Below are 24,905 nucleotides of genomic sequence, written 5' to 3'. Positions count from 1 at the left end.
CTGGTTCCCCATCCTCTCTTTCTGTCCCTCTCTCTGTTTCTCTTTCATCATCCTCCTCTCTGTCTCTGTCTGTTTCCGTTTGCAAGTTCTCTCCTTTTTCCTTCTTGCTTTTTGTGCTGGGCTGGGTGCAGACTACACACTGGGCTGGGTGCAGACTACACGCTGGGCTGGGTGCAGACGACTCGCTGGGCTGGGTGCAGACTACACACTGGGCTGGGTGCAGACGACACGCTGGGCTGGGTGCAGACGACTCGCTGGGCTGGGTGCAGACGACACGCTGGGCTGGGTGCAGACGACACGCTGGGCTGGGTGCAGACGACACGCTGGGCTGGGTGCAGACGACTCGCTGGGCTGGGTGCAGACGACTCGCTGGGCTGGGTGCAGACGACTCGCTGGGCTGGGTGCAGACGACTCGCTGGGCTGGGTGCAGACGACACGCTGGGCTGGGTGCAGACGACACGCTGGGCTGGGTGCAGACGACACGCTGGGCTGGGTGCAGACGACACGCTGGGCTGGGTGCAGACGACACGCTGGGCTGGGTGCAGACGACACGCTGGGCTGGGTGCAGACGACACGCTGGGCTGGGTGCAGACGACACGCTGGGCTGGGTGCAGACGACACGCTGGGCTGGGTGCAGACGACACGCTGGGCTGGGTGCAGACGACACGCTGGGCTGGGTGCAGACGACACGCTGGGCTGGGTGCAGACGACACGCTGGGCTGGGTGCAGACGACACGCTGGGCTGGGTGCAGACGACTCGCTGGGCTGGGTGCAGACGACTCGCTGGGCTGGGTGCAGACGACACGCTGGGCTGGGTGCAGACGACACGCTGGGCTGGGTGCAGACGACACGCTGGGCTGGGTGCAGACGACTCGCTGGGCTGGGTGCAGACGACACGCTGGGCTGGGTGCAGACGACACGCTGGGCTGGGTGCAGACGACACGCTGGGCTGGCTGTTAGTGTCTATCCTGCCTCTCTCGCTGTCTGAGCAACACGCCTGTTAGTGTCTATCCTCCCTCTCTCTCTCTCTGACCTTTCCTCTCTTCTCAGCAACACGCCTGTTAGTGTCTATCCTCCCTCTCTCTCTCTCTGACCTTTCCTCTCTTCTCAGCAACACGTCTGTTAGTGTCTATCCTCCCTCTCTCTCTCTCTCTGATCTTTCCTCTCGTCTCAGCAACACGCCTGTTAGTGTCTATCCTCCCTCTCTCTCTCTCTGACCTTTCCTCTCTTCTCAGCAACACGTCTGTTAGTGTCTATCCTCCCTCTCTCTCTCTCTCTGATCTTTCCTCTCTTCTCAGCAACACGTCTGTTAGTCTATCCTCCCTCTCTCTCTCTCTCTCTGATCTTTCCTCTCGTCTCAGCAACACGCCTGTTAGTGTCTATCTTCCCTCTCTCTCTCTCTCTGATCTTTCCTCTCTTCTCAGCAACACGTCTGTTAGTCTATCCTCCCTCTTTCTCTCTCTCTCTGACCTGTCCTCTCGTCTCAGCAACACGTCTGTTAGTGTCTATCTTCCCTCTCTCTGTCTCTGATCTTTCCTCTCGTCTCAGTAACACGTCTGTTAGTGTCTATCCTCCCTCTCTCTCTCTCTGATCTTTCCTCTCGTCTCAGTAACACGTCTGTTAGTGTCTATCCTCCCTCTCTCTCTCTCTGATCTTTCCTCTCGTCTCAGCAACACGCCTGTTAGTGTCTATCCTTCCTCTCTGTCTCAGCAACACGCCTGTTAGTGTCTATCCTCCCTCTCTCTCTCTCTGACCTTTCCTCGCTGTCTCAGCAACACGCCTGTTAGTGTCTATCCTCTCTCTCTCTCTGACCTTTCCTCTCTTCTCAGCAACACGCCTGTTAGTGTCTATCCTCCCTCTCTCTCTCTCTGACCTTTCCTCGCTGTCTCAGCAACACGCCTGTTAGTGTCTATCCTCTCTCTCTCTCTGACCTTTCCTCTCTTCTCAGCAACACGTCTGTTAGTGTCTATCCTCCCTCTCTCTCTCTCTCTCTGACCTTTCCTCTCTTCTCAGCAACACGCCTGTTAGTGTCTATCCTCCCTCTCTCTCTCTCTGACCTTTCCTCTCTTCTCAGCAACACGTCTGTTAGTGTCTATCCTCCCTCTCTCTCTCTCTGACCTTTCCTCTCTTCTCAGCAACACGTCTGTTAGTGTCTATCCTCCCTCTCTCTCTCTCTGACCTTTCCTCTCTTCTCAGCAACACGTCTGTTAGTGTCTATCCTCTCTCTCTCTCTCTCTCTGACCTTTCCTCTCTTCTCAGCAATACGTCTGTTAGTCTATCCTCCCTCTCTCTCTCTCTCTCTGATCTTTCCTCTCGTCTCAGCAACACATTTGTGTCTATCCTCCCTCTCTCTGATCTTTCCTCTCGTCTCAGCAACACGTCTGTTAGTGTCTATCCTCCCTCTCTCTCTCTCAGCAACACGTCTGTTAGTGTCTATCCTCCCTCTCTCTCTCTCAGCAACACGTCTGTTAGTGTCTATCCTCCCTCTCTCTCTCTCAGCAACACGTCTGTTAGTGTCTATCCTCCCTCTCTCTCTCTCAGCAACACGTCTGTTAGTGTCTATCCTCCCTCTCTCTCTCTCAGCAACACGTCTGTTAGTGTCTATCCTCCCTCTCTCTCTCTCAGCAACACGTCTGTTAGTGTCTATCCTCCCTCTCTCTCTCTCAGCAACACGTCTGTTAGTGTCTATCCTCCCTCTCTCTCTCTCAGCAACACGTCTGTTAGTGTCTATCCTCCCTCTCTCTCTCTCAGCAACACGTCTGTTAGTGTCTATCCTCCCTCTCTCTCTCTCAGCAACACGTCTGTTAGTGTCTATCCTCCCTCTCTCTCTCTCAGCAACACGTCTGTTAGTGTCTATCCTCCCTCTCTCTCTCTCAGCAACACGTCTGTTAGTGTCTATCCTCCCTCTCTCTCTCTCAGCAACACGTCTGTTAGTGTCTATCCTCCCTCTCTCTCTCTCAGCAACACGTCTGTTAGTGTCTATCCTCCCTCTCTCTCTCTCAGCAACACGTCTGTTAGTGTCTATCCTCCCTCCCTCTCTCTCAGCAACACGTCTGTTAGTGTCTATCCTCCCTCTCTCTCTCTCAGCAACACGTCTGTTAGTGTCTATCCTCCCTCTCTCTCTCTCAGCAACACGTCTGTTAGTGTCTATCCTCCCTCTCTCTCTCTCAGCAACACGTCTGTTAGTGTCTATCCTCCCTCTCTCTCTCTCAGCAACACGTCTGTTAGTGTCTATCCTCCCTCTCTCTCTCTCAGCAACACGTCTGTTAGTGTCTATCCTCCCTCTCTCTCTCTCAGCAACACGTCTGTTAGTGTCTATCCTCCCTCTCTCTCTCTCAGCAACACGTCTGTTAGTGTCTATCCTCCCTCTCTCTCTCTCAGCAACACGTCTGTTAGTGTCTATCCTCCCTCTCTCTCTCTCAGCAACACGTCTGTTAGTGTCTATCCTCCCTCTCTCTCTCTCAGCAACACGTCTGTTAGTGTCTATCCTCCCTCTCTCTCTCTCAGCAACACGTCTGTTAGTGTCTATCCTCCCTCTCTCTCTCTCAGCAACACGTCTGTTAGTGTCTATCCTCCCTCTCTCTCTCTCAGCAACACGTCTGTTAGTGTCTATCCTCCCTCTCTCTGACCTTTCCTCTCGTCTCTTTCTTTCTCTACCTGAGTTATTAGCGGAGTGGGATTATGATCAAGTGAATGATGGAATGATCCGAGTGACAGGCGTAAGAGAGGAGATGGAATGAATGGAGGGATGGAAGGAGGGGATTTCTGTGTAAGCTCTAATCTCAGTTAATACTTCCGCTCTCCCAAGAAACGGGGGGGATCCTCCTGTCTGTTAAGTTGAGCCATGTGACACACACACAGGCTGATAAACCATATCACACCCTCACCGCCATTTCAAATCATTGTAAACGCACATCCACACACTAACATGAAATCAGTGCAGACGTTACTGTACTTGCTATTACTTTGATGTATTATTTTTTTATTAAATTTTTTAAGTGTGGTATCCAATTGGTAGTTACAGTCTTGTCTCATCGCTGCAACTCCAGTACCGACTTGGGAGAGGCGAAGGTCGACCCTGCCAAAGCCGCATTGCTTCTTGATACAATGGCCGCTTAACCCGGAAGCCAGCCACACCAATGTGTCGGAAGGAAACGCCGTACACCTGGCGACCGTGTCTGCGTGCACTGCGCCCGGCCCGCCACAGGAGTTGCTAGAGCGCGATGGGACAAGAACATCCCTGCTGGCCAAACCCTCCCGTAACCCGGATGCGCCGCCCCATGGGTCTCTCGGTCGTGACCGGCTGCGACAGAGCCTGGACTCGAACCAGGATCTCTAGGGGCACAGCTAGCAACTGAGATGCAGTGCCTTAGACCACTGCGCCACTCGGGAGGCCCTGTACTTGCTATTACACACTACCAACGTGTGTGTGTGCGTGCGTGCGTGTGTGTGTGTGTGTGTGTGGTGTGTGTGTGTGTGTGTGTGTGGTGTGTGTGTGTGTGTGTGCGTGTGTGAGTTAATGTACAGGTGTTTCTTTGGATTGAGTTGTTGGATTATATAGTAATCTAGTTAATCTGTCAAAGGTGTGTGGGGCAGGGCTGTGACCATTGACATTTCCTGGGTGTTCCCAGTATCAGCAGACTTCCAGTTTCTGATCCAGGTGAATTTCCTGGGTGTTCCCAGTTACAGGAGAGTTTCATTTGGGGAAAAATGTAGTAGCAACCATGTTTGGTTGCCAATTTCAGATATAGGCCTACTAGTGCTGAGCGATTAGAGCTTTTTGAAGTTGTTTCGGTTCAATGATTAAAAAAGAATCATGTTTTTTTGTTTTGATAATGCATTGTGCATTTAATGTCTAAGATAATTATGTGGGTTGAATTCTGTAACAACACAGAATAGAACCGTTAACAAAAGTCCCATGATGGTAGTGACTGTCCATTACTGCTGATCACTTATTAACCATCATTTACTCACATTACTTTAATACAATATTGAAATTGTTGTGTATATTTTATTTATTTAATGACTTTATTTAATTCCAAGTCATCATCTCATCTCTATAGAGCTGCTGCCTATGCTGTCTGACAAAATCACTAGAATCAATTTTAGTAGTTCTTCAAAGTAAATAAGGTATACTTTTGTGACTGCTGAATACCAACTATCAATCACTTAGATCAGGTAGAGATACGTCGTGAAGAAACTGCTCTCGATCCCTCTGGATCGCCCATCTCTTCTCTATCTCGGTGTCTGCCCCACACTAACCTGACGTAGCAGGCGTAAAACAAACACGGACCGGACAAGTAGATGCGCAATGGATTATGGTCATTGTAGTTAATTACCACATTTTATGCGCTAAACTATGTAGAATATTGGCCTGTCGGAAACTACAACTCCCTACTACATCGCACAGTTTGGGCTTCATCTTATTCTTTCTCTAGAGAAACTGCTCATTGAGTTTACATAAAAAAATAGTTTTTGCCGACAGTCAATTAGTGCTTTAAAAAACGAAAGCACTAAGACCTATACAATTACAGTAAGTAACTCCGCACTAAGGCATTATAATTACAGTAACTAACTCCGCACTAAGACCTATAATTACAGTAACTAACTCGGCACTAAGACCTATACAATTACAGTAACTGAACTCGAGGCACTAAGGACTCGTAGGTACAATTACAGTAACTGTAGCTCAGCACTAAGGTCTAGTAATGTACAGTAAGGCTGTAGCTCAGCACTAAGGCCTATACAATTACAGTAACTGTAACTCAGCACTAAGGCCTATACAATTACAGTAACTGTAACTCAGCACTAAGGCCTATACAATTACAGTAACTGTAACTCAGCACTAAGGCCTATACAATTACAGTAACTGTAACTCAGCACTAAGGCCTATACAATTACAGTAACTGTAACTCAGCACTAAGGCCTATACAATTACAGTAACTGTAACTCAGCACTAAGGCCTATACAATTACAGTAACTGTAACTCAGCACTAAGGCCTATACAATTACAGTAACTGTAACTCAGCACTAAGGCCTATACAATTACAGTAACTGTATTGTCATTTATCATATTGGGCTGTTTGCTGTTAATTGCCAGGTTGGGTCTGCAACCAGCAGAGGTTAGCTCTTGTACTGACTCCTGTCTCTGTCTGTATGCGTGTGTGTATATTGTAGACTGTGTGTATCTGTGTGTATATTGTAGACTGTGTGTGTGTGTATATTGTAGACTGTGTGTGTGTGTCTGTGTGTATATTGTAGACTGTGTGTCTGTGTGTATATTGTGGCCGTGCTGCTGCTCCAGTTTCAACTGTTCTGCCTCCGGCTATGGAATCATGACCTGTTCACCGGACGTGCTACCTGTCCCAGACCTGCTTTTTTCTACTCTCTAGAGACAGCAGGAGCGGTAGAGATACTATGAATGATCGGCTATGAAAAGCCAACTGACATTGACTCCTGAGGTGCTGACATGTTGCACCCTCTACAACCACTGTGACTATTATTATTTGACCATGCTGGTCATTTATGAACATTTGAACATCTTGGCCATGTTCTGTTATAATCTCCACCCGGCACAGCCAGAAGAGGACTGGCCACCCCTCATAGCCTGGTTCCTCTCTAGGTTTCTTCCTAGGTTCTGGCCTTTCTAGGGAGTTTTTCCTAGCCACCGTGCTTCTACACCTGCATTGCTTGCTGTTTGGGGTTTTAGGCTGGGTTTCTGTACAGCACTTTGAGATATCAGCTGATGTAAGAAGGGCTATATAAATACATTTGATTTGATGTAGACTGTGTGCGTCTGTGTGTACAGTTGTGGCCAAAAGTGTTGAGAATGACACGAATATTAATTTCCACGAAGTTTGCTGCTTCAGTGTCTTTAGATACTTTTGTCAGATGTTACTATGGAATACTGAAGTATAATTAGTGTCAAAGGCTTTTATTGACAATTACATGAAGTTGATGCAAAGAGTCAATATTTGCAATGTTGACCCTTCTTTTTCAAGACCTCTGCAATCCACCCTGGCATGCTGTCAATTAACTTCTGGGCCACATCCTGACTGATGGCAGCCCATTCTTGCATAATCAATGCTTGGAGTTTGTCAGAATTTGTGGGTTTTTGTTTGTCCACCCGCCTCTTGAGGATTGACCACAAGTTCTCAATGGGATTAATGTCTGGGGAGTTTCCTGGCCATGGACCCAAAATATCAATGTTTTGTTCCCCGAGCCACTTAGTTATCACTTTTGCCTTATGGCAAGGTGCTCCATCATGCTGGAAAAGGCACTGTTCGTCACCAAACAGTTCCTGGATGGTTGGGAGAAGTTGCTCTCGGAGGATGTGTTGGTACGATTCTTTATTCATGGCTGTGTTCTTAGGCAAAATTGTGAGTGAGCCCACTCCCTTGGCTGAGAAGCAACCCCACACATGAATGGTCTCAGGATGCTTTACTGTTGGCATGACACAGGACTGGTAGCGCTCACCTTGTCTTCTCCGGACAAGCTTTTTTCCAGATGCCCCAAACAATCAGAAAGGGGATTCATCAGAGACAATGACTTTACCCCAGTCCTCAGCAGTCCAATCCCTGTACCTTTTGCAGAATATCAGTCTGTCCCTGATGTTTTTCCTGGAGAGAAGTGGCTTCTTTGCTGCCCTTCTTGACAACAGGCCATCCTCAAAGTCTTCGCCTCACTGTGCGTGCAGATGCACTCACACCTGCCTACTGCCATTCCTGAGCAAGCTCTATACTGGTGGTGCCCCGATCCTGCAGCTGAATCAACTTTAGGAGACGGTCCTGGCGCTTGCTGGACTTTCTTGGGCGCCCTGAAGCCTTCTTCACAACAATTGAACCACTCTCCTTGAAGTTCTTGATGATCCGATAAATGGTTGATTTAGGTGCAATCCTACTGGCAGCAATATCCTTGCCTGTGAAGCCCTTTTTGTGCAAAGCAATGATGACGGCATGTGTTTCCTTGCAGGTAACCATGTTTGACAGAGGAAGAACAATGATTCCAAGCACCACCCTCCTTTTAAAGCTTCCAGTCTGTTATTCAAACTCAATCAGCATGACAGAGTGATCTCCAGCCTTGTCCTCGTCAACACTCACACCTGTGTTAACGAGAGAATCACTGACATGATGTCAGCTGGTCCTTTTGTGGCAGGGCTGAAATGCAGTGGAAATGTTTTTGGGGGATTCAATTCATTTACATGGCAAAGAGGGACTTTGCAATTAATTGCAATTCATCTGATCACTCTTCATAACATTCTGGAGTATATGCAAATTGCCATCATACAAACTGAGGCAGCAGACTTTGTGAAAATGAATATTTGTGTCATTCTCAAAACTTTTGGCCACGACTGTATATTGTAGACTGTGTGTCTCTGTGTGTATATTGTAGTCTGCGTGTATATTGTAGACTGTGTGTCTCTGTGTGTATATTGTAGACTGTGTGTCGCTGTGTGTATATTGTAGACTGTGTGTCTCTGTGTGTATATTGTAGACTGTGTGTCTCTGTGTGTATATTGTAGACTGGCCGGTTGCCAGATGTGGATGCTGTCATATCCCTCATTGTGTGATTATAAATGTGAGCTGATCCAGGGAACGACGCTGTAATTGCCACCTAATTTGCATAACTGTGCAAATTAATGACCTCTCAAATGAGCGTTCATTTTTCACAGGGTCTTTAGTGGCTCCTTAAGAGACGCCCTAATTAACGCCTCTGTGTGTGTGTGTGAGAGAGAGAGTGTGTGTGTGTCTTATCTGTTGTTTTGGCAGTAAGGGGATGCCAGGGGAAGCTGGCAACGCTACCATAGCAACAACCACACAAACCACTGCTACCCTCTGTCTCTCTCTCTCGCTCTTTCTTTCACTCTCCGTCTCTCTCTCTCTCTCTGTCTCTCTCTCGCTGTCTGTCTGTCTCTCTCTCTGTCTGTCTCTCTGTCTGTCTGTCTCTCTCTCGCGCTGTCTCGCTGCGTCTCTCTCTGTCTGTCTCTCTCTGCCTGTCTCGCTCTCTCTCTCTGTCTGTCTCTCTCTCTGTCTGTCTCTCTCTCTGTCTCTCTCTGCCTGTCTCGTCTCGCTCTCTCTGTCTGTCTCGCTCGCTCTCTCTGTCTGTCTCGCTCGCTCTCTCTGTCTGCTCGCTCGCTCTCTCTGCCTGTCTCGCTCTCTCTGTCCCTCTCTGCCTGTCTCGCTCTCTCTGTCCCTCTCTGCCTGTCTCGCTCTCTCTGTCCCTCTCTGCCTGTCTCGCTCTCTCTCCTGTCTCGCTCTCTCTGCCTGTCTCGCTCTCTCTGCCTGTCTCGCTCGCTCGCTCTCTCTGCCTGTCTCGCTCTCTCTGCCTGTCTCGCTCTCTCTGCCTGTCTCGCTCTCTCTGCCTGTCTCGCTCTCTCTGTCTGTCTCGCTCGCTCTCTCTGTCTGTCTCGCTCGCTCTCTCTGTCTGTCTCGCTCGCTCTCTCTGTCTGTCTCGCTCGCTCTCTCTGTCTCTCGCTCGCTCTCTCTGCCTGTCTCGCTCTCTCTGTCTGTCCGTTTCGCTCGCTCTCTCTGTCTGTCTCGCTCTGTCTGTCTGTCTGTCTGTCTGTTTCGCTCGCTCTCTCTGTCTGTCTCGCTCTCTCTGTCTGTCTCGCTCTCTCTGTCTGTCTCGCTCTCTCTGTCTGTCTCGCTCTCTCTGTCTGTCTCGCTCTCTCTGTCTGTCTGTCTCGCTCTGTCTGTCTGTCTCGCTCTGTCTGTCTGTCTCGCTCTGTCTGTCTGTCTCGCTCTGTCTGTCTGTCTCGCTCGCTCGCTCTGTCTGTCTCGCTCGCTCTGTCTGTCTCGCTCGCTCTGTCTGTCTCGCTCGCTCGCTCTGTCTCGCTCGCTCGCTCTGTCTCGCTCGCTCGCTCTGTCTCGCTCGCTCTGTCTGTCTCGCTCGCTCGCTCTGTCTGTCTCGCTCGCTCTGTCTGTCTCGCTCGCTCTGTCTGTCTCGCTCGCTCTGTCTGTCTCGCTCGCTCTGTCTGTCTCGCTCGCTCTGTCTGTCTCGCTCGCTCTGTCTGTCTGTCTCGCTCTGTCTGTCTCGCTCGCTCGCTCTGTCTGTCTCGCTCTGTCTGTCTCGCTCTCGCTCTGTCTGTCTCGCTCTGTCTCGCTCTCGCTCTCTCTGTCTGGCTCGCTCGCTCTCTCTGTCTGGCTCGCTCGCTCTCTCTGTCTGGCTCGCTCGCTCTGTCTGTCTCGCTCGCTCTGTCTGTCTGTCTCGCTCGCTCTGTCTGTCTGTCTCGCTCTGTCTGTCTCGCTCGCTCTCTCTGTCTGTCTCGCTCTGTCTCGCTCTCGCTCTCTCTGTCTCGCTCGCTCTCTCTGTCTGGCTCGCTCGCTCTGTCTGGCTCGCTCGCTCTGTCTCTCTCGCTCTGTCTCGCTCACTCGCTCGCTCTGTCTCGCTCGCTCTGTCTCGCTCTGTCTCGCTCGCTCTGTCTCGCTCGCTCGCTCTGTCTCGCTCGCTCGCTCTGTCTCGCTCGCTCGCTCTGTCTCGCTCGCTCTGTCTCGCTCGCTCGCTCTGTCTCGCTCGCTCTGTCTCGCTCGCTCGCTCTGTCTCGCTCGCTCTGTCTCGCTCGCTCTGTCTGTCTCGCTCGCTCTGTCTCGCTCGCTCGCTCGCTCTGTCTGTCTCGCTCGCTCTGTCTGGCTCGCTCGCTCGCTCTGTCTCGCTCGCTCTGTCTGTCTCGCTCGCTCTGTCTGTCTCGCTCGCTCGCTCTGTCTGTCTCGCTCGCTCTGTCTGTCTCGCTCGCTCGCTCTGTCTGTCTCGCTCGCTCGCTCTGTCTGTCTCGCTCGCTCTGTCTCGCTCGCTCGCTCTGTCTGTCTCGCTCGCTCTGTCTGTCTCGCTCGCTCTGTCTGTCTCGCTCGCTCTGTCTGTCTCGCTCGCTCTGTCTGTCTCGCTCGCTCTGTCTGTCTGTCTCGCTCTGTCTGTCTCGCTCTCGCTCTGTCTGTCTCGCTCTGTCTCGCTCGCTCGCTCTCTCTGTCTGTCTCGCTCGCTCTCTCTGTCTGTCTCGCTCGCTCTCTCTGTCTGTCTCGCTCGCTCTCTCTGTCTGTCTCTCTCGCTCTGTCTCGCTCGCTCTGTCTGTCTCGCTCGCTCTGTCTGTCTCGCTCGCTCTGTCTGTCTCGCTCGCTCTGTCTGTCTGTCTCGCTCGCTCACTCGCTCTGTCTGTCTGTCTCGCTCTGTCTGTCTGTCTGTCTCGCTCTGTCTGTCTCGCTCTCGCTCTGTCTGTCTCGCTCTGTCTGTCTCGCTCTGTCTCTCGCTCTCGCTCTGTCTGTCTCGCTCTCGCTCTGTCTGTCTCGCTCTCGCTCTGTCTGTCTCGCTCTCGCTCTGTCTGTCTCGCTCGCTCTGTCTGTCTCGCTCGCTCTGTCTGTCTCGCTCGCTCGCTCTGTCTCGCTCGCTCGCTCTGTCTCGCTCGCTCTGTCTGTCTGTCTCACTCGCTCTGTCTGTCTGTCTGTCTCGCTCTGTCTGTCTGTCTCGCTCTGTCTGGCTCGCTCGCTCTGTCTGTCTCGCTCTCGCTCTGTCTGTCTCTCTCTCGCTCTGTCTCTCAGAATGTGTGCGTGTCAATCTTCAGTAAATACTAACAGACGCTACTTAAACCTGATCTTCTTACAACCAGAGGCTTATACACACACACACACACACACACACACACACACACACACACACACACCCCCCCCCCCCCCCCCCCCCTAAAGAAGGATATGGTTAAGTTTCTTATGTCGTCCTTTGTTGGGTGAATTCTCTGTGAACCAGTACCCTGTAAGACTGATTCTCAGAACCGCTTCTGTCAGTGTGGACCCTAACCAGTACCCTGTAAGACTGATTCTCAGAACCGCTTCTGTCAGTCTGGACCCTAACCAGTACCCTGTAAGACTGGTGTATTACTGGTTAGTTGTCTAAATATGTCTGACGGGTCCAGACTGACAGAAGCCTTTCTGAGAACCAATCAGTAAGACACATTTAATCTACCTAGGGGGAATAGAGTACCATTCAGACCAGAACCCTATGGGCCTAGGGGGAATAGAGTACCATTCAGACCAGAACCCTATGGGCCTAGGGGGAATAGAGTACCCTTCAGACCAGAACTCTATGGGCCTAGGGGGAATAGAGTACCATTCAGACCAGAACCCTATGGGCCTAGGGGGAATAGAGTACCATTCAGACCAGAACCCTATGGGCCTAGGGGGAATAGAGTACCATTCAGACCAGAACCCTATGGGCCTAGGGGGAATAGAGTACCATTCAGACCAGAACTCTATGGGCCTAGGGGGAATACAGTACCCTTCAGACCAGAACCCTATGGGCCTAGGGGGAATAGAGTACCATTTGGGATGCACCAAGAGACCACTACAGCATTACTACACCTATCAGATGAGTGGTTCTGAAACCTCTCCTCGGGTGCCGCCACTCATTCCATGTATTGTAGCTATTCCACAGCTAGTACACCTGATTCAACTAGTCAACCAATCATCAAGCCTTTGAATAGGCGAATCAGGTGAGCTGGTTGATGAATACAACAAAGTTGTGAAACGTCTGGGGGTGTCCAAGGAGAGGTTTGAAAACCACTGCATTAGACTGCTAACCTAAAGAAAATGTCCTGGAATAAGCTGAAGAAAATGTTTTTATCTATTTTGTAATACAGGCTACTGTACTTTGCGGCAGGTAGACTAGTCGTTAAGAGCATTATTGGGCCAGTAACCGAAAGGTTGCTGGTTCGAATCCTCGAGCCGACTGTGAAGAATCTGTTGACGTGTCCTTGAGCAAGGCGTCTGCTAAATAACTGAAATGTAAAAATGATTTTAGTTTCTCCTCTGTCATCTCGTGTCTGGACCTGCCACTGTTGTATTTCCCAAATGTTTTGTTGTAGACACACACAAGCACACCTGATTCTGGTAACAACTAATCATCAAGCCCATGACTAGTTAAATGAGGTGTGTTTGTCCGGTGCGACAACAAAAGAACGTTGGGGCTCCTTCAGGACGGGAGTTGAGAAACACTGACTGCCCAACTCTGACGTTACTGTCTGTGTTGGGAAGGCCTGGTTTGGTATAACACCCATGAGACACGATCTGGTTAAGTCTCTGAATTGAGTTGAAAACCGTTTTGAACCTGACAACCCACAAGCAGTTGTCTTAATTAGAATCCAGCCTGGTAACTGGTTGTGAGGCCTGAATGTAAGAGCATGGAGGAGGAAACAACACTGGCTTCTATAGTGACCCGAATGTCTGCTCACTAGTGGGCTAGAAACAGGGGAAGGGTGCACTCTGCTGGTCACTGCTGGGACTACAGCTGTCTGTCTGTCTGTCTGTCTGTCTGTCTGTCTGTCTGTCCGTCTGTCTGTCGAGTATCAATTTTGTGAATTCTATGTTGGTGAACGGACCCCAGACCTCTCAACCATAAAGGGCAATGGGTTCTATAACTGATTCAAGTAAAAAAAAAAAAAATGTTTTCCTTTTGATGGCGTAGAAGGCCCTTCTTGCCTTGTCTCTCAGATCGTTCACAGCTTTGTGGAAGTTACCTGTGGCACTGAAGTTTAGGCCGAGGTATGTATAGTTTTCTGTGTGCTCTAGAGCAACGGTGTCTAGATGGAATTTGTATATGGGGTCCTGGCAACTGGACCTTTTTTGGAACACCATTATTTTTGTCTTACTGAGATTTACTGTCTGTGCAGAAGATCTAGGTGCTGCTGTAGGCCCTCCTTGTTTGGGGACAGAAGCACCAGATCAGCAAACTGTAGACATTTGACATCAGATTCCAAGGCCGGGTGCTGCAGACCTTTCTAGTGCCCTCGCCAATTCATTGATATATATGTTGAAGAGGGTGTGGCTCAAGCTGCATCCTCAAGATGCACACTTGTTGTTGATGTACATTGATTTTATGTTGAATGTTTTTCCCCCAACACAACTTTCCATCAATTTGTATAGCAGACCCTCATGCCAAATTGAGTCAAAAGCCTTTTGGAAATCAACAAAGCATGAGAAGACTTTGCCTTTGTTTTGTTTGTCAATTAGGGTGTGCAGGGTGAATACGTGGTCTGTCGTACAGTAATTTGGTAAAAAGCCAATTTCAACATTTGCTCAGTACATTGTTTTCACTGATGAAATGTACTCTCTCTCTTTGTCCATTTCTACTCTCTCCATTACCTCTCTGTTCATCTCTCTAACCCCTCTCTCTCTCTCACCATCTCTCTAACCATCTCTCTCCCCCACGTTCATCTCTCTAATCATCTTTTTCTCCCTCGCCCTCGCTCTCTCTCTATCTCTATTCATCTTTCTAACCCTTGTGCTTGTCTCGCTCTCTCTCTCCTCTCCAGTCCTCAGTATCCGTGGTATCCAGGATGAGGATCCACCAGATCCCCAGATCATGCGATTGGACAACATGTTGCTGGCAGAGGGCGTGTCCGGCCCGGAGAAGGGTGGGGCCTCGGCGGCGGCGGCGGCTGTAGCGGCGGCGGCCGCGGGCGGGTCCCCTAACGACGGCAGTATAGAACACTCAGACTACAGGGCCAAGCTGACTCAGATCAGAGGAATATACCACTCTGAACTGGAGAAATATGAACAGGTAGGAGGGAACACACACTATCCAAAAACAGCTGAGAGAAGGGGGGATGGAGGGGGCATGTCTGAAATCTGTCTTGCCTACTACTTAGTAAAACGACATACCATTTAGAAGGTAATGTTTAGTAACAACGAATGCAGGAAGCAGGAAATATCAACATACTACTCCATACTGAGAAGGCATCATCCAACCGCACTTGTTCCTCGCCATTCGTTGCTCCTCCCCTAATCTGATAATCAGCCGTTGTCAAACAGATGAAAAAATGATTCTCTTCCTGAGTAGTGTGCAGTGAATTCTACTAGATGAAAAGGTGATTCTCTTCCTGAGTAGTGTGCAGTGAATTCTACTAGATGAAAAGGTGATTCTCTTCCTGAGTAGTGGGCAGTGAATTCTACTAGATGAAAATGTGATTCTCTTCCTGAGTAGTGTGCAGTGAATTCTACTAGATGAAAAGGTGATTCTCTTCCTGAGTAGTGGGCAGTGAATTCTACTAGATGAAAAGATGATTCTCTTCCTGAGTAGTGTGCAGTGAATTCTACTAGATGAAAAGGTGATTCTCTTCCTGAGTAGTGTGCAGTGAATTCTACTAGATGAAAAGGTGACTCTCTTCCTGAGTAGTGTGCAGTGAATTCTACTAGATGAAAAGGTGATTCTCTTCCTGAGTAGTGTGCAGTGAATTCTACTAGATGAAAAGATGATTCTCTTCCTGAGTAGTGTGCAGTGAATTCTACTAGATGAAAATGTGATTCTCTTCCTGAGTAGTGGGCAGTGAATTCTACTAGATGAAAAGGTGATTCTCTTCCTGAGTAGTGTGCAGTGAATTCTACTAGATGAAAAGCCTGGTGACATCCTTGCATTTAAAGCGTACTACATTTTAGAGATTTCACAGACTACTGTTTAGAACTCAGTATGGGTATTCAGACACGACCAGTACCTCCCCTTCAGAAAAAGAAAACCATCTTGTCCCTCCTCCGCTCCTACCTCCTCTCCTCCCTCCTCTCCTCCCTCCCCTCCCCAGGCGTGCAGTGAGTTCACCAACCATGTGATGAACCTGCTGAGGGAGCAGAGTCGTACGCGGCCCATCTCTCCCAAGGAGATAGAGCGCATGGTGGGGATCATCCACCGCAAGTTCAGCTCCATTCAGATGCAGCTCAAACAGAGCACCTGTGAAGCCGTCATGATCCTACGCTCCAGATTCCTCGACGCCAGGTGAGAGAGACAGAGTGTGGATGTGTGTGTGTGTCTCTCTCTCTCTCTCACCTCTCTCATCTCCCTCTCTCTGTGTCTCTTTGACCCCTCTCTCTCTCTCACTCACTCTCTCTCTCTCTCTCTCTCTCTCTCACCTCTCTCTCTCACCTCTCTCTCGCTGTGTCTCTCTGACCCCTCTCTCTCTCTCTCTCACCTCTCTCTCACCTCGCCTTTCTGTGACTCTCTGACCCCTCTCTCTCTCACCTCTCTCTCTCACCCCCCATCTCTCTCTCTCTCTCTCTCTCTCTCTCTCTCTCTCTCTCTCTCTCTCTCTCTCTCTCTCTCTCTCTCTGTGTCTCTCTGACCCCCCTCTCTCTCTCTGGTCAGACGGAAGAGACGTAACTTCAACAAGCAGGCTACTGAGGTGCTGAATGAGTACTTCTACTCCCACCTGTCTAACCCCTACCCCAGTGAGGAGGCCAAGGAGGAACTGGCCAAGAAGTGTGCCATCACCGTCTCTCAGGTCAGAGGTCATATAGGGGTCAAACTAGGGTCACATAAGTGTCACAGGCGGGATCTGAACCCTGGTCTCCAATGGGAGAAACCAACGTCTTGACCATTGCTTATAGGAGGTATTAATACTACTGTTAATATTATGGTAGAGGGTTATAGGAGGTATTAATACTACTGTTAATATTATGGTAGAGGGTTATAGGCGGTATTAATACTACTGTTAATATTATGGTAGAGGGTTATAGGCGGTATTAATACTACTGTTAATATTATGGTAGAGGGTTATCGGAGGTATTAATACTACTGTTAATATTATGGTAGAGGGTTATAGGAGGTATTAATACTACTGTTAATATTATGGTAGAGGGTTATAGGAGGTATTAATACTACTGTTAATATTATGGTAGAGGGTTATAGGAGGTATTAATACTACTGTTAATATTATGGTAGAGGGTTATAGGAGGTATTAATACTACTGTTAATATTATGGTAGAGGGTTATAGGAGGTATTAATACTACTGTTAATATTATGGTAGAGGGTTATAGGAGCTATTAATACTACTGTTAATATTATGGTAGAGGGTTATAGGAGGTATTAATACTACTGTTAATATTATGGTAGAGGGTTATAGGAGGTATTAATACTACTGTTAATATTATGGTAGAGGGTTATAGGAGGTATTAATACTACTGTTAATATTATGGTAGAGGGTTATAGGAGGTATTAATACTACTGTTAATATTATGGTAGAGGGTTATAGGAGGTATTAATACTACTGTTAATATTATGGTAGAGGGTTATAGGAGGTATTAATACTACTGTTAATATTATGGTAGAGGGTTATAGGAGGTATTAATACTACTGTTAATATTATGGTAGAGGGTTATAGGAGGTATTAATACTACTGTTAATATTATGGTAGAGGGTTATAGGAGGTATTAATACTACTGTTAATATTATGGTAGAGGGTTATAGGAGGTATTAATACTACTGTTAATATTATGGTAGAGGGTTATAGGAGGTATTAATACTACTGTTAATATTATGGTAGAGGGTTATCGGAGGTAGGAGAAATCAACGACTTGACCGTTAGCCCAAGAGGAAATTCCCCCTTGGTGACAATGATTTTGAATTCGCAGGCATTGCTACCTCATCACGAGAATGTGAGCCCGGCTCATGTCCACTACATAGGGTCAAACTGGGGTCACACAGGGGTGATGGGTCACTGTCTGAGGTCAGGGCAGGGGCTTATAGGAGGTATTAATACTGCTGTTCATATTGTCACTACTGTTGGTATTATTGCTCATGTTTACTTTGACAATATAAATGGCTAATTGTCCATGTCAAATAAGTCAATTAAATTACAGGGTAGATGTGATACCACCAAAGTGCACTACTTTTGACCATAGCCACGTTAGGCGTACAGTATCAGGAATAGGTTGTTATCTGAATGTTTCTGATTCAGACTTGACTAGGTCTTAGTTATCACTGATTCAGACTTGACTAGGTCTTAGTTATCACTGATTCAGACTTGACTAGGTATTAGTTATCACTGATTCAGACTTGACTAGGTATTAGTTATCACTGATTCAGACTTGACTAGGTATTAGTTATCACTGATTCAGACTTGACTAGGTATTAGTTATCACTGATTCAGACTTGACTAGGTATTAGTTATCACTGATTCAGACTTGACTAGGTCTTAGTTATCACTGATTCAGACTTGACTAGGTATTAGTTATCACTGATTCAGACTTGACTAGGTATTAGTTATCACTGATTCAGACTTGACTAGGTCTTAGTTATCACTGATTCAGACTTGACTAGGTCTTAGTTATCACTGATTCAGACTTGACTAGGTCTTAGTTATCACTGATTCAGACTTGACTAGGTCTTAGTTATCACTGATTCAGACTTGACTAGGTCTTAGTTATCACTGATTCAGATTAGTAGATCATTTTCACTTTTCCTCATACTGAGTTCTCCCTGTCCCTCCCTCTCCTTCACCCCCCCTCTCTCTCTCCCCCTGCCCCCTTCTTCCCTCTCTCTCTCCCCCTGCCCCCTTCTTCCCTCTCTCTCCCCCTGCCCCCTTCTTCCCTCTCTCTCCCCCTGCCCCCCCTTCTTCCCTCTCTCTCCCCCTGCCCCCTTCTTCCCTCTCTCTCTCCCTGCCCCCTTCTTCCCTCTCTCTCTCCCCCTGCCCCCTTCTTCCCTCTCTCTCCCCCTGCCCCCCCTTCTTCCCTCTCTCTCCCCCTGCCCCGCCTTCTTCCCTCTCTCTCTCCCCCTGCCCCCTTCTTCCCTCTCTCTCTCCCCCTGCCCCCTTCTTCCCTCTCTCTCCCCCTGCCCCCTTCTTCCCTCTCTCTCCCCCTGCCCCCTTCTTCCCTCTCTCTCTCCCCCTGCCCCCTTCTTCCCTCTCTCTCCCCCTGCCCCCTTCTTCCCTCTCTCTCCCCCTGCCCCCCCTTCTTCCCTCTCTCTCTCCCCCTGCCCCGCCTTCTTCCCTCTCTCTCTCCCCCTGCCCCCTTCTTCCCTCTCTCTCCCCCTGCCCCCTTCTTCCCTCTCTCTCTCCCCCTGCCCCCTTCTTCCCTCTCTCTCTCCCCCTGCCCCCCCTTCTTCCCTCTCTCTCCCCCTGCCCCGCCTTCTTCCCTCTCTCTCTCCCCCTGCCCCCCCTACTTCCCTCTCTCTCCCCCTGCCCCCCCTACTTCCCTCTCTCTCCCCCTGCCCCCCCTTCTTCCCTCTCTCTCCCCCTGCCCCCTTCTTCCCTCTCTCTCCCTCTCTCTCCCCCTGCCCCCCCTTCTTCCCTCTCTCTCCCCCTGCCCCCCCTACTTCCCTCTCTCTCCCCCTGCCCCCCCTTCTTCCCTCTCTCTCCCCTGCCCCCTTCTTCCCTCTCTCTCCCCCTGCCCCCTTCTTCCCTCTCTCCCCCTGCCCCCCCTTCTTCCCTCTCTCTCCCCCTGCCCCCCCTACTTCCCTCTCTCTCCCCCTGCCCCCCCTTCTTCCCTCTCTCTCCCCCTGCCCCCCCTACTTCCCTCTCTCTCCCCCTGCCCCCCCTTCTTCCCTCTCTCTCCCCCTGCCCCCCCTACTTCCCTCTCTCTCCCCCTGCCCCCCCTTCTTCCCTCTCTCTCCCCCTGCCCCCTTCTTCCCTCTCTCTCCCCCTGCCCCCTTCTTCCCTCTCTCCCCCTGCCCCCCCTTCTTCCCTCTCTCTCCCCCTGCCCCCCCTTCTTCCCTCTCTCTCCCCCTGCCCCGCCTTCTTCCCTCTCTCTCTCCCCCTGCCCCCCCTACTTCCCTCTCTCTCTCCCTCCCCTGCCCCCCTACTTCCCTCTCTCTCTCCCTCCCCTGCCCCCCTACTTCCCTGTCTCGCTCTCCCCCCCCCCCCCCCTTCTTCTTTCTTTCTCAGGTGTCTAACTGGTTTGGTAACAAGAGGATCAGGTACAAGAAGAACATAGGGAAGTTCCAGGAGGAAGCTAACCTGTACGCTGTGAAAACAGCTGTAGATGCAGCCAGCGTCTCCTCACAGGCCAGCCAGGCCAACTCCCCTGCCACGCCTAACTCAGGTACACACACTCGGACATCAAACACACACACACACGTACGCGCCAGTATCATGCACACACACGCTCGGACATCACACACGTTTGGACATCACACACACACAGTCGTAGACCACGTGGGGGTGCATTTCATGCTCACATAAAAACACACACACCGGCACCACCAAGACCAGCCACATCTTTTTCACACAATTACTTCTTCCATAGTCTCCCTTCTAACAAAGTTTAAACCCGCCTCTTATTACCCGCCCCACCAATCACCCGCTCCCTGCCACAAAAGCCTCTCTCCTGATTGGCTGGTTATGACATTCCGCAGGCTCGCCAGGGTCGTACAGTCGGCCCAACACAGGCCACGCCCACCCCGGTTTACACCCGACCAATGGGGAGGGGTTATTTCTCAGCCCTCCTCTGCAGCCTCAGGTAGGCCTGCAGTAAGACCCCCCATCCCCCTCCTCAAAATGGTTCCCCTGTTATAGGTGCTTGTTCCTCTCTCCTGCCCCCCCTCAGTCCCCCCAAACTGCCACCTGTGTTCCCGGTGGTATCATTGATGCCCCTTAGTATCAGCTACCAGCCCCTCAGCCCCTATAGAGCCCCTCTTACCCCTGTTCAGGTGTACCTTTTAGCCCCCTGTTGGAACTTTGTGTTCCTCTCTTGGAACCCTCTCTCTCTGTGTGTGTGTGTGTGTGTGTGTGTGTGTGTGTGTGTGTGTGTGTGTGTGTGTGTGTGTGTGTGTATAAATGTATTAGTGTGTGTATAAATGTATTAGTGTGTGTATAAATGTATTAGTGTGTGTATAAATGTGTGTATAAATGTAGTATTAGTGTGTGTATAGATATAGTATTAGTCTGTACCATTGTGTAAAGCGCCCCCTGCTGGTCTGTTCCTCCAGGTGGATACCCAGCACCATGCTACACTCCTGACGGGATGTTATGAGGAGCTGCCTGGAGGAACTCTGTTTCCTCCCCACTGTCTCCATGTCAGTATCTATGGTAACACTCTGTTTCCTCCCCACTGTCTCCATGTCAGTATCTATGGTAACACTCTGTTTCCTCCCCCCCGTCTCCATGTCAGTATCTATGGTAACACTCTGTTTCCTCCCCCCTGTCTCCATGTCAGTATCTATGGTAACACTCTGTTTCCTCCCCACTGTCTCCATGTCAGTATCTATGGTAACACTCTGTTTCCTCCCCCCGTCTCCATGTCAGTATCTATGGTAACACTCTGTTTCCTCCCCACTGTCTCCATGTCAGTATCTATGGTAACACTCTGTTTCCTCCCCCCTGTCTCCATGTCAGTATCTATGGTAACACTCTGTTTCCTCCCCACTGTCTCCATGTCAGTATCTATGGTAACACTCTGTTTCCTCCCCCCTGTCTCCATGTCAGTATCTATGGTAACACTCTGTTTCCTCCCCACTGTCTCCATGTCAGTATCTATGGTAACACTCTGTTTCCTCCCCACTGTCTCCATGTCAGTATCTATGGTAACACTCTGTTTCCTCCCCCCTGTCTCCATGTCAGTATCTATGGTAACACTCTGTTTCCTCCCCACTGTCTCCATGTCAGTATCTATGGTAACACTCTGTTTCCTCCCCACTGTCTCCATGTCAGTATCTATGGTAACACTCTGTTTCCTCCCCACTGTCTCCATGTCAGTATCTATGGTAACACTCTGTTTCCTCCCCCCGTCTCCATGTCAGTATCTATGGTAACACTCTGTTTCCTCCCCACTGTCTCCATGTCAGTATCTATGGTAACACTCTGTTTCCTCCCCACTGTCTCCATGTCAGTATCTATGGTAACACTCTGTTTCCTCCCCACTGTCTCCATGTCAGTATCTATGGTAACACTCTGTTTCCTCCCCCCCGTCTCCATGTCAGTATCTATGGTAACACTCTGTTTCCTCCCCCCGTCTCCATGTCAGTATCTATGGTAACACTCTGTTTCCTCCCCACTGTCTCCATGTCAGTATCTATGGTAACACTCTGTTTCCTCCCCACTGTCTCCATGTCAGTATCTATGGTAACACTCTGTTTCCTCCCCACTGTCTCCATGTCAGTATCTATGGTAACACTCTGTTTCCTCCCCCCCGTCTCCATGTCAGTATCTATGGTAACACTCTGTTTCCTCCCCCCCGTCTCCATGTCAGTGTCTATGGTAACACTCTGTTTCCCACCACCACTATAAAATGTATTTCCCTCCCTGTTTTCATCTCCCTCTCTTTCTCTCTCTCCCTCCTCTCTCTCTCTCTAGGTTGATAGTGGATGGCAGGACAGCACCGACCCCCCCTCCCTCACCCCCCCTCACGGGGCACCGGGCAGCGTGCACTCCGACACCTCAAACTGAGACACACACTCACCCCAAATGCCCCCCACCCCTCTACCCTTCAAATTCCACTTCCTCCACCCTCACACAGCCACCCCTCTACCCACCCAATCCCTCACCTGTATCTCAAACTAACCCAAGTCCCAAATATGCCCCCCCCCACATATCAGTCATACCTCAAGCTGAGACAACTTCCCCCTGTTTTACCTGTACTTGAGCATCAGTCTCCCCCTCCACTCCCGTTGCACCATAACCCCCTAGCTCTTCCCTCCCTCCCTCTCTCTCCCCCCCTCTCCCGCCTCCTCTCTCCCCCCCCCCCCTCTTTCTCCCTCCTCTCCTTCCCTCTTTTTCTTTATTTTTATAACCACTTATTTTTCTCTCGTTTAAAAAAAGATAATTTAGTCACATGTAGTTTTTTTTTTTTCTAATACTGTTTCACAAAGACGCACCAGCCGCGTGTGTTGGAGCCTGACGTGGACGCATCATGTTACTCAAAAAGAAGAAGAAGAATAATAATAAAAAAATGCATAACAAGAAAAATAAAGAAAAAAAATCTAATGTTTCTCGTCTTCCATGCATGTAGTCCCTTTTAGGTGTTTAGCAACGATTGTATTTTTCCTTTTACTTTTTAGACTTTTTAAAAAAAAAACAGTTGCTACAGAGACATAATGTACACAACGGAAAGTTCTAAATGGCAGAAAATAACCAAAAATGAATAAATACATTGTATGTCAATTATTAAGCTCTGTCTGCTGTCTCATTTTATTATGGAGGGTTGGACGATCAATATACATTACATACACTATATATACAAAAGTATGTGGACAACCCATAAAATGAGTGGATTTGGCTATTTCAACCACACCTGTTGCTGACAGGTGTATAAAATCGAGCAGACAGCCATGCAATCTTCATAGACAAACATTGGCAGTAGAATGGCCTTACTGAAGAGCTCAGTGACTTTCAACGCGGCACCGTCATAGGATGCCACCTTTCCAACAAATCAGTTCAACAAATTTCTTCCCTGCTAGAGCTGCCCTGGTCAACTGTAAGTGATGTTATTGTGAAGTGGAAACGTCTAGGAGCAACAACGGCTCAGCTGTGAAGTGGTAGGCCACACAAGCTCACAGAATGGGACCGCTGAAGTGCGTAGCGCGTATAAATCCTTTGTCCTCAGTTGCAACACTCTACCGAGTTCCAAACTGCCTCTGGAAGCAACGTTAGCATAAGAACTGTGATGAATCACGCTTCACCATCTGGCAGTCCGATGGACAAATCTGGGTTTGGAGAACGCTACCTGCCACAATGCATAGCGCCAACTGTAAAGTTTGGTGGAGGAGGAAAAATGGTCTGAAGATGTTTTTCATGGTTCGGGGCTAGGCCCCTTAGTTCCAGTGAAGGGAAATCTTAATGCTAAAATTACGTTCTAGATGATTCTGTGCTTCGACTTTGTGGCAACAGTTTGGGGAAAGCTCTTTCCTGTTTCAGCATAACAATGCCCCCGTGCACAAAGCGAGGCCCATACAGAAATGGTTTGTTGAGATCGGTGTGGAAGAACATGATACACCTTTGGGATGAATTGGAATGCCGACTGCGAGGCGGGCCTAATCGCCCAACATCAGTACCCGACCTCACTAATGCTCTTATGGCTGAATGTAAGTAAGTCACCGCAGCAATGTTCCAACATCTAGTGGACAGCCTTCCCAGAAGAGCAGAGACTGTTATAGCAGCGAAGGGGGGACCAACTCCATATTAATGCCCATGATTTTGCGATGAGATGTTGGACAAGCAGGTGTCCACATACTTTTGCTCATCTAGTGTACAAAATAAGAACATTTTGTTTAATTACTGCCAATATATTAACAATACAAAACGCTACTCTATGCTGTATGTCACAGTAGAAGTATCATGTCACAGTAGAAGACCATTCAAATATCACTCGTTGATCTTGTAATCTACAAACATAAATGCATTGGTACCATTGATCAACAGTTATGTAAAAAAAAAATGACATTTACATTTTTAAAAAGCGTAGAAATACCATTAAATAAGCTTCTGCACTATGTACAGATATAAAAATGTTTGTGTCACAACATTAAAATAGTCCCTTGTAGTCAGCTGCCAGTGTACCAGAGTAGCACAGTCAAGTTGTTTGATAGAAGATATTCTCACAGTGATGTCACCTTGTATGTTGACATATGTAAACAGCAAGTTCCCTGTTGTGTGTGATGATGCCATCTTGCTGAGTCTACATGAAATACTTGTAGTTCAAGACATTCAAAATGTTTATGCTTTTGTAGATTGTGCCAATACACTGACTTCCTGTTCGCAGTTTGTGCCATGGCTTTGTCGAGGTGGTGAGTATGGGTGTCTGTAGTGGGAGACTGCACCTTATTGAAGTGAATATATCTACATGAATGTATTTCTATTGCTATATCAGAGCACTTGGTTATGTACACTATCTCTAGTAACTAATGTTTTATTTATCGTGTTTAGGATAAAAATAAAAAAAGCCAAGATTGTGTTCGCGGCAATAATCAGACATTATGGAACTCCTGGGGAAGACAATAAATTATATTTACCCGCTGTAGCGCCATCTTGTGGTGTAGCTGTGGATAAAAACAACTTGTTTACACTTGTTAAAGGTCCCGAACAGTCATCCTGAGTCTGTAAAATAGCATTTTGAGTAACCAGGTTTCCATCCAACCATTTCATGCGGATTAATTACCTGATGCATGAAAGAAAGTCACGACCGGGCTGATGGAAACAGGAAACGCTTGTACACTTGTATAAATGCCG

General features: G+C 48.8%; 1 protein-coding gene across 4 annotated transcripts in view; it reads left to right on the top strand.

Moving 5' to 3' along the window:
* Positions 1-22,848, top strand: part of LOC106564174 (pre-B-cell leukemia transcription factor 1) — a 36,794-nt gene extending 13,946 nt beyond the window's left edge. The window contains exons 3-9 of one of the 4 annotated variants that reach the window (XM_082958585.1): positions 14,294-14,541; positions 15,557-15,747; positions 16,114-16,249; positions 19,629-19,785; positions 20,099-20,202; positions 20,672-20,771; positions 22,035-22,848. In XM_082958585.1, coding sequence (XP_082814711.1) covers positions 14,294-14,541; positions 15,557-15,747; positions 16,114-16,249; positions 19,629-19,785; positions 20,099-20,202; positions 20,672-20,771; positions 22,035-22,039 — 941 coding nt within the window. In that variant the 3' untranslated portion in view covers positions 22,040-22,848. The remainder of the gene's footprint in view (positions 1-14,293; positions 14,542-15,556; positions 15,748-16,113; positions 16,250-19,628; positions 19,786-20,098; positions 20,203-20,671; positions 20,772-22,034) is intronic. The other 3 variants (XM_082958584.1, XR_014379600.1, XM_082958586.1) reach the window with 3 other exon arrangements.
* The last annotated feature ends 2,057 nt before the right edge of the window (positions 22,849-24,905 follow it).

The sequence above is a fragment of the Salmo salar genome, chromosome 12, assembly GCF_965601325.2.
Source record: "Salmo salar chromosome 12, fSalSal1, whole genome shotgun sequence".
Lineage (NCBI taxonomy): Eukaryota > Metazoa > Chordata > Actinopteri > Salmoniformes > Salmonidae > Salmo > Salmo salar.
Note: the sequence above shows the minus strand (reverse complement) of the source record. Positions and strands in the feature narration are given on the sequence as shown.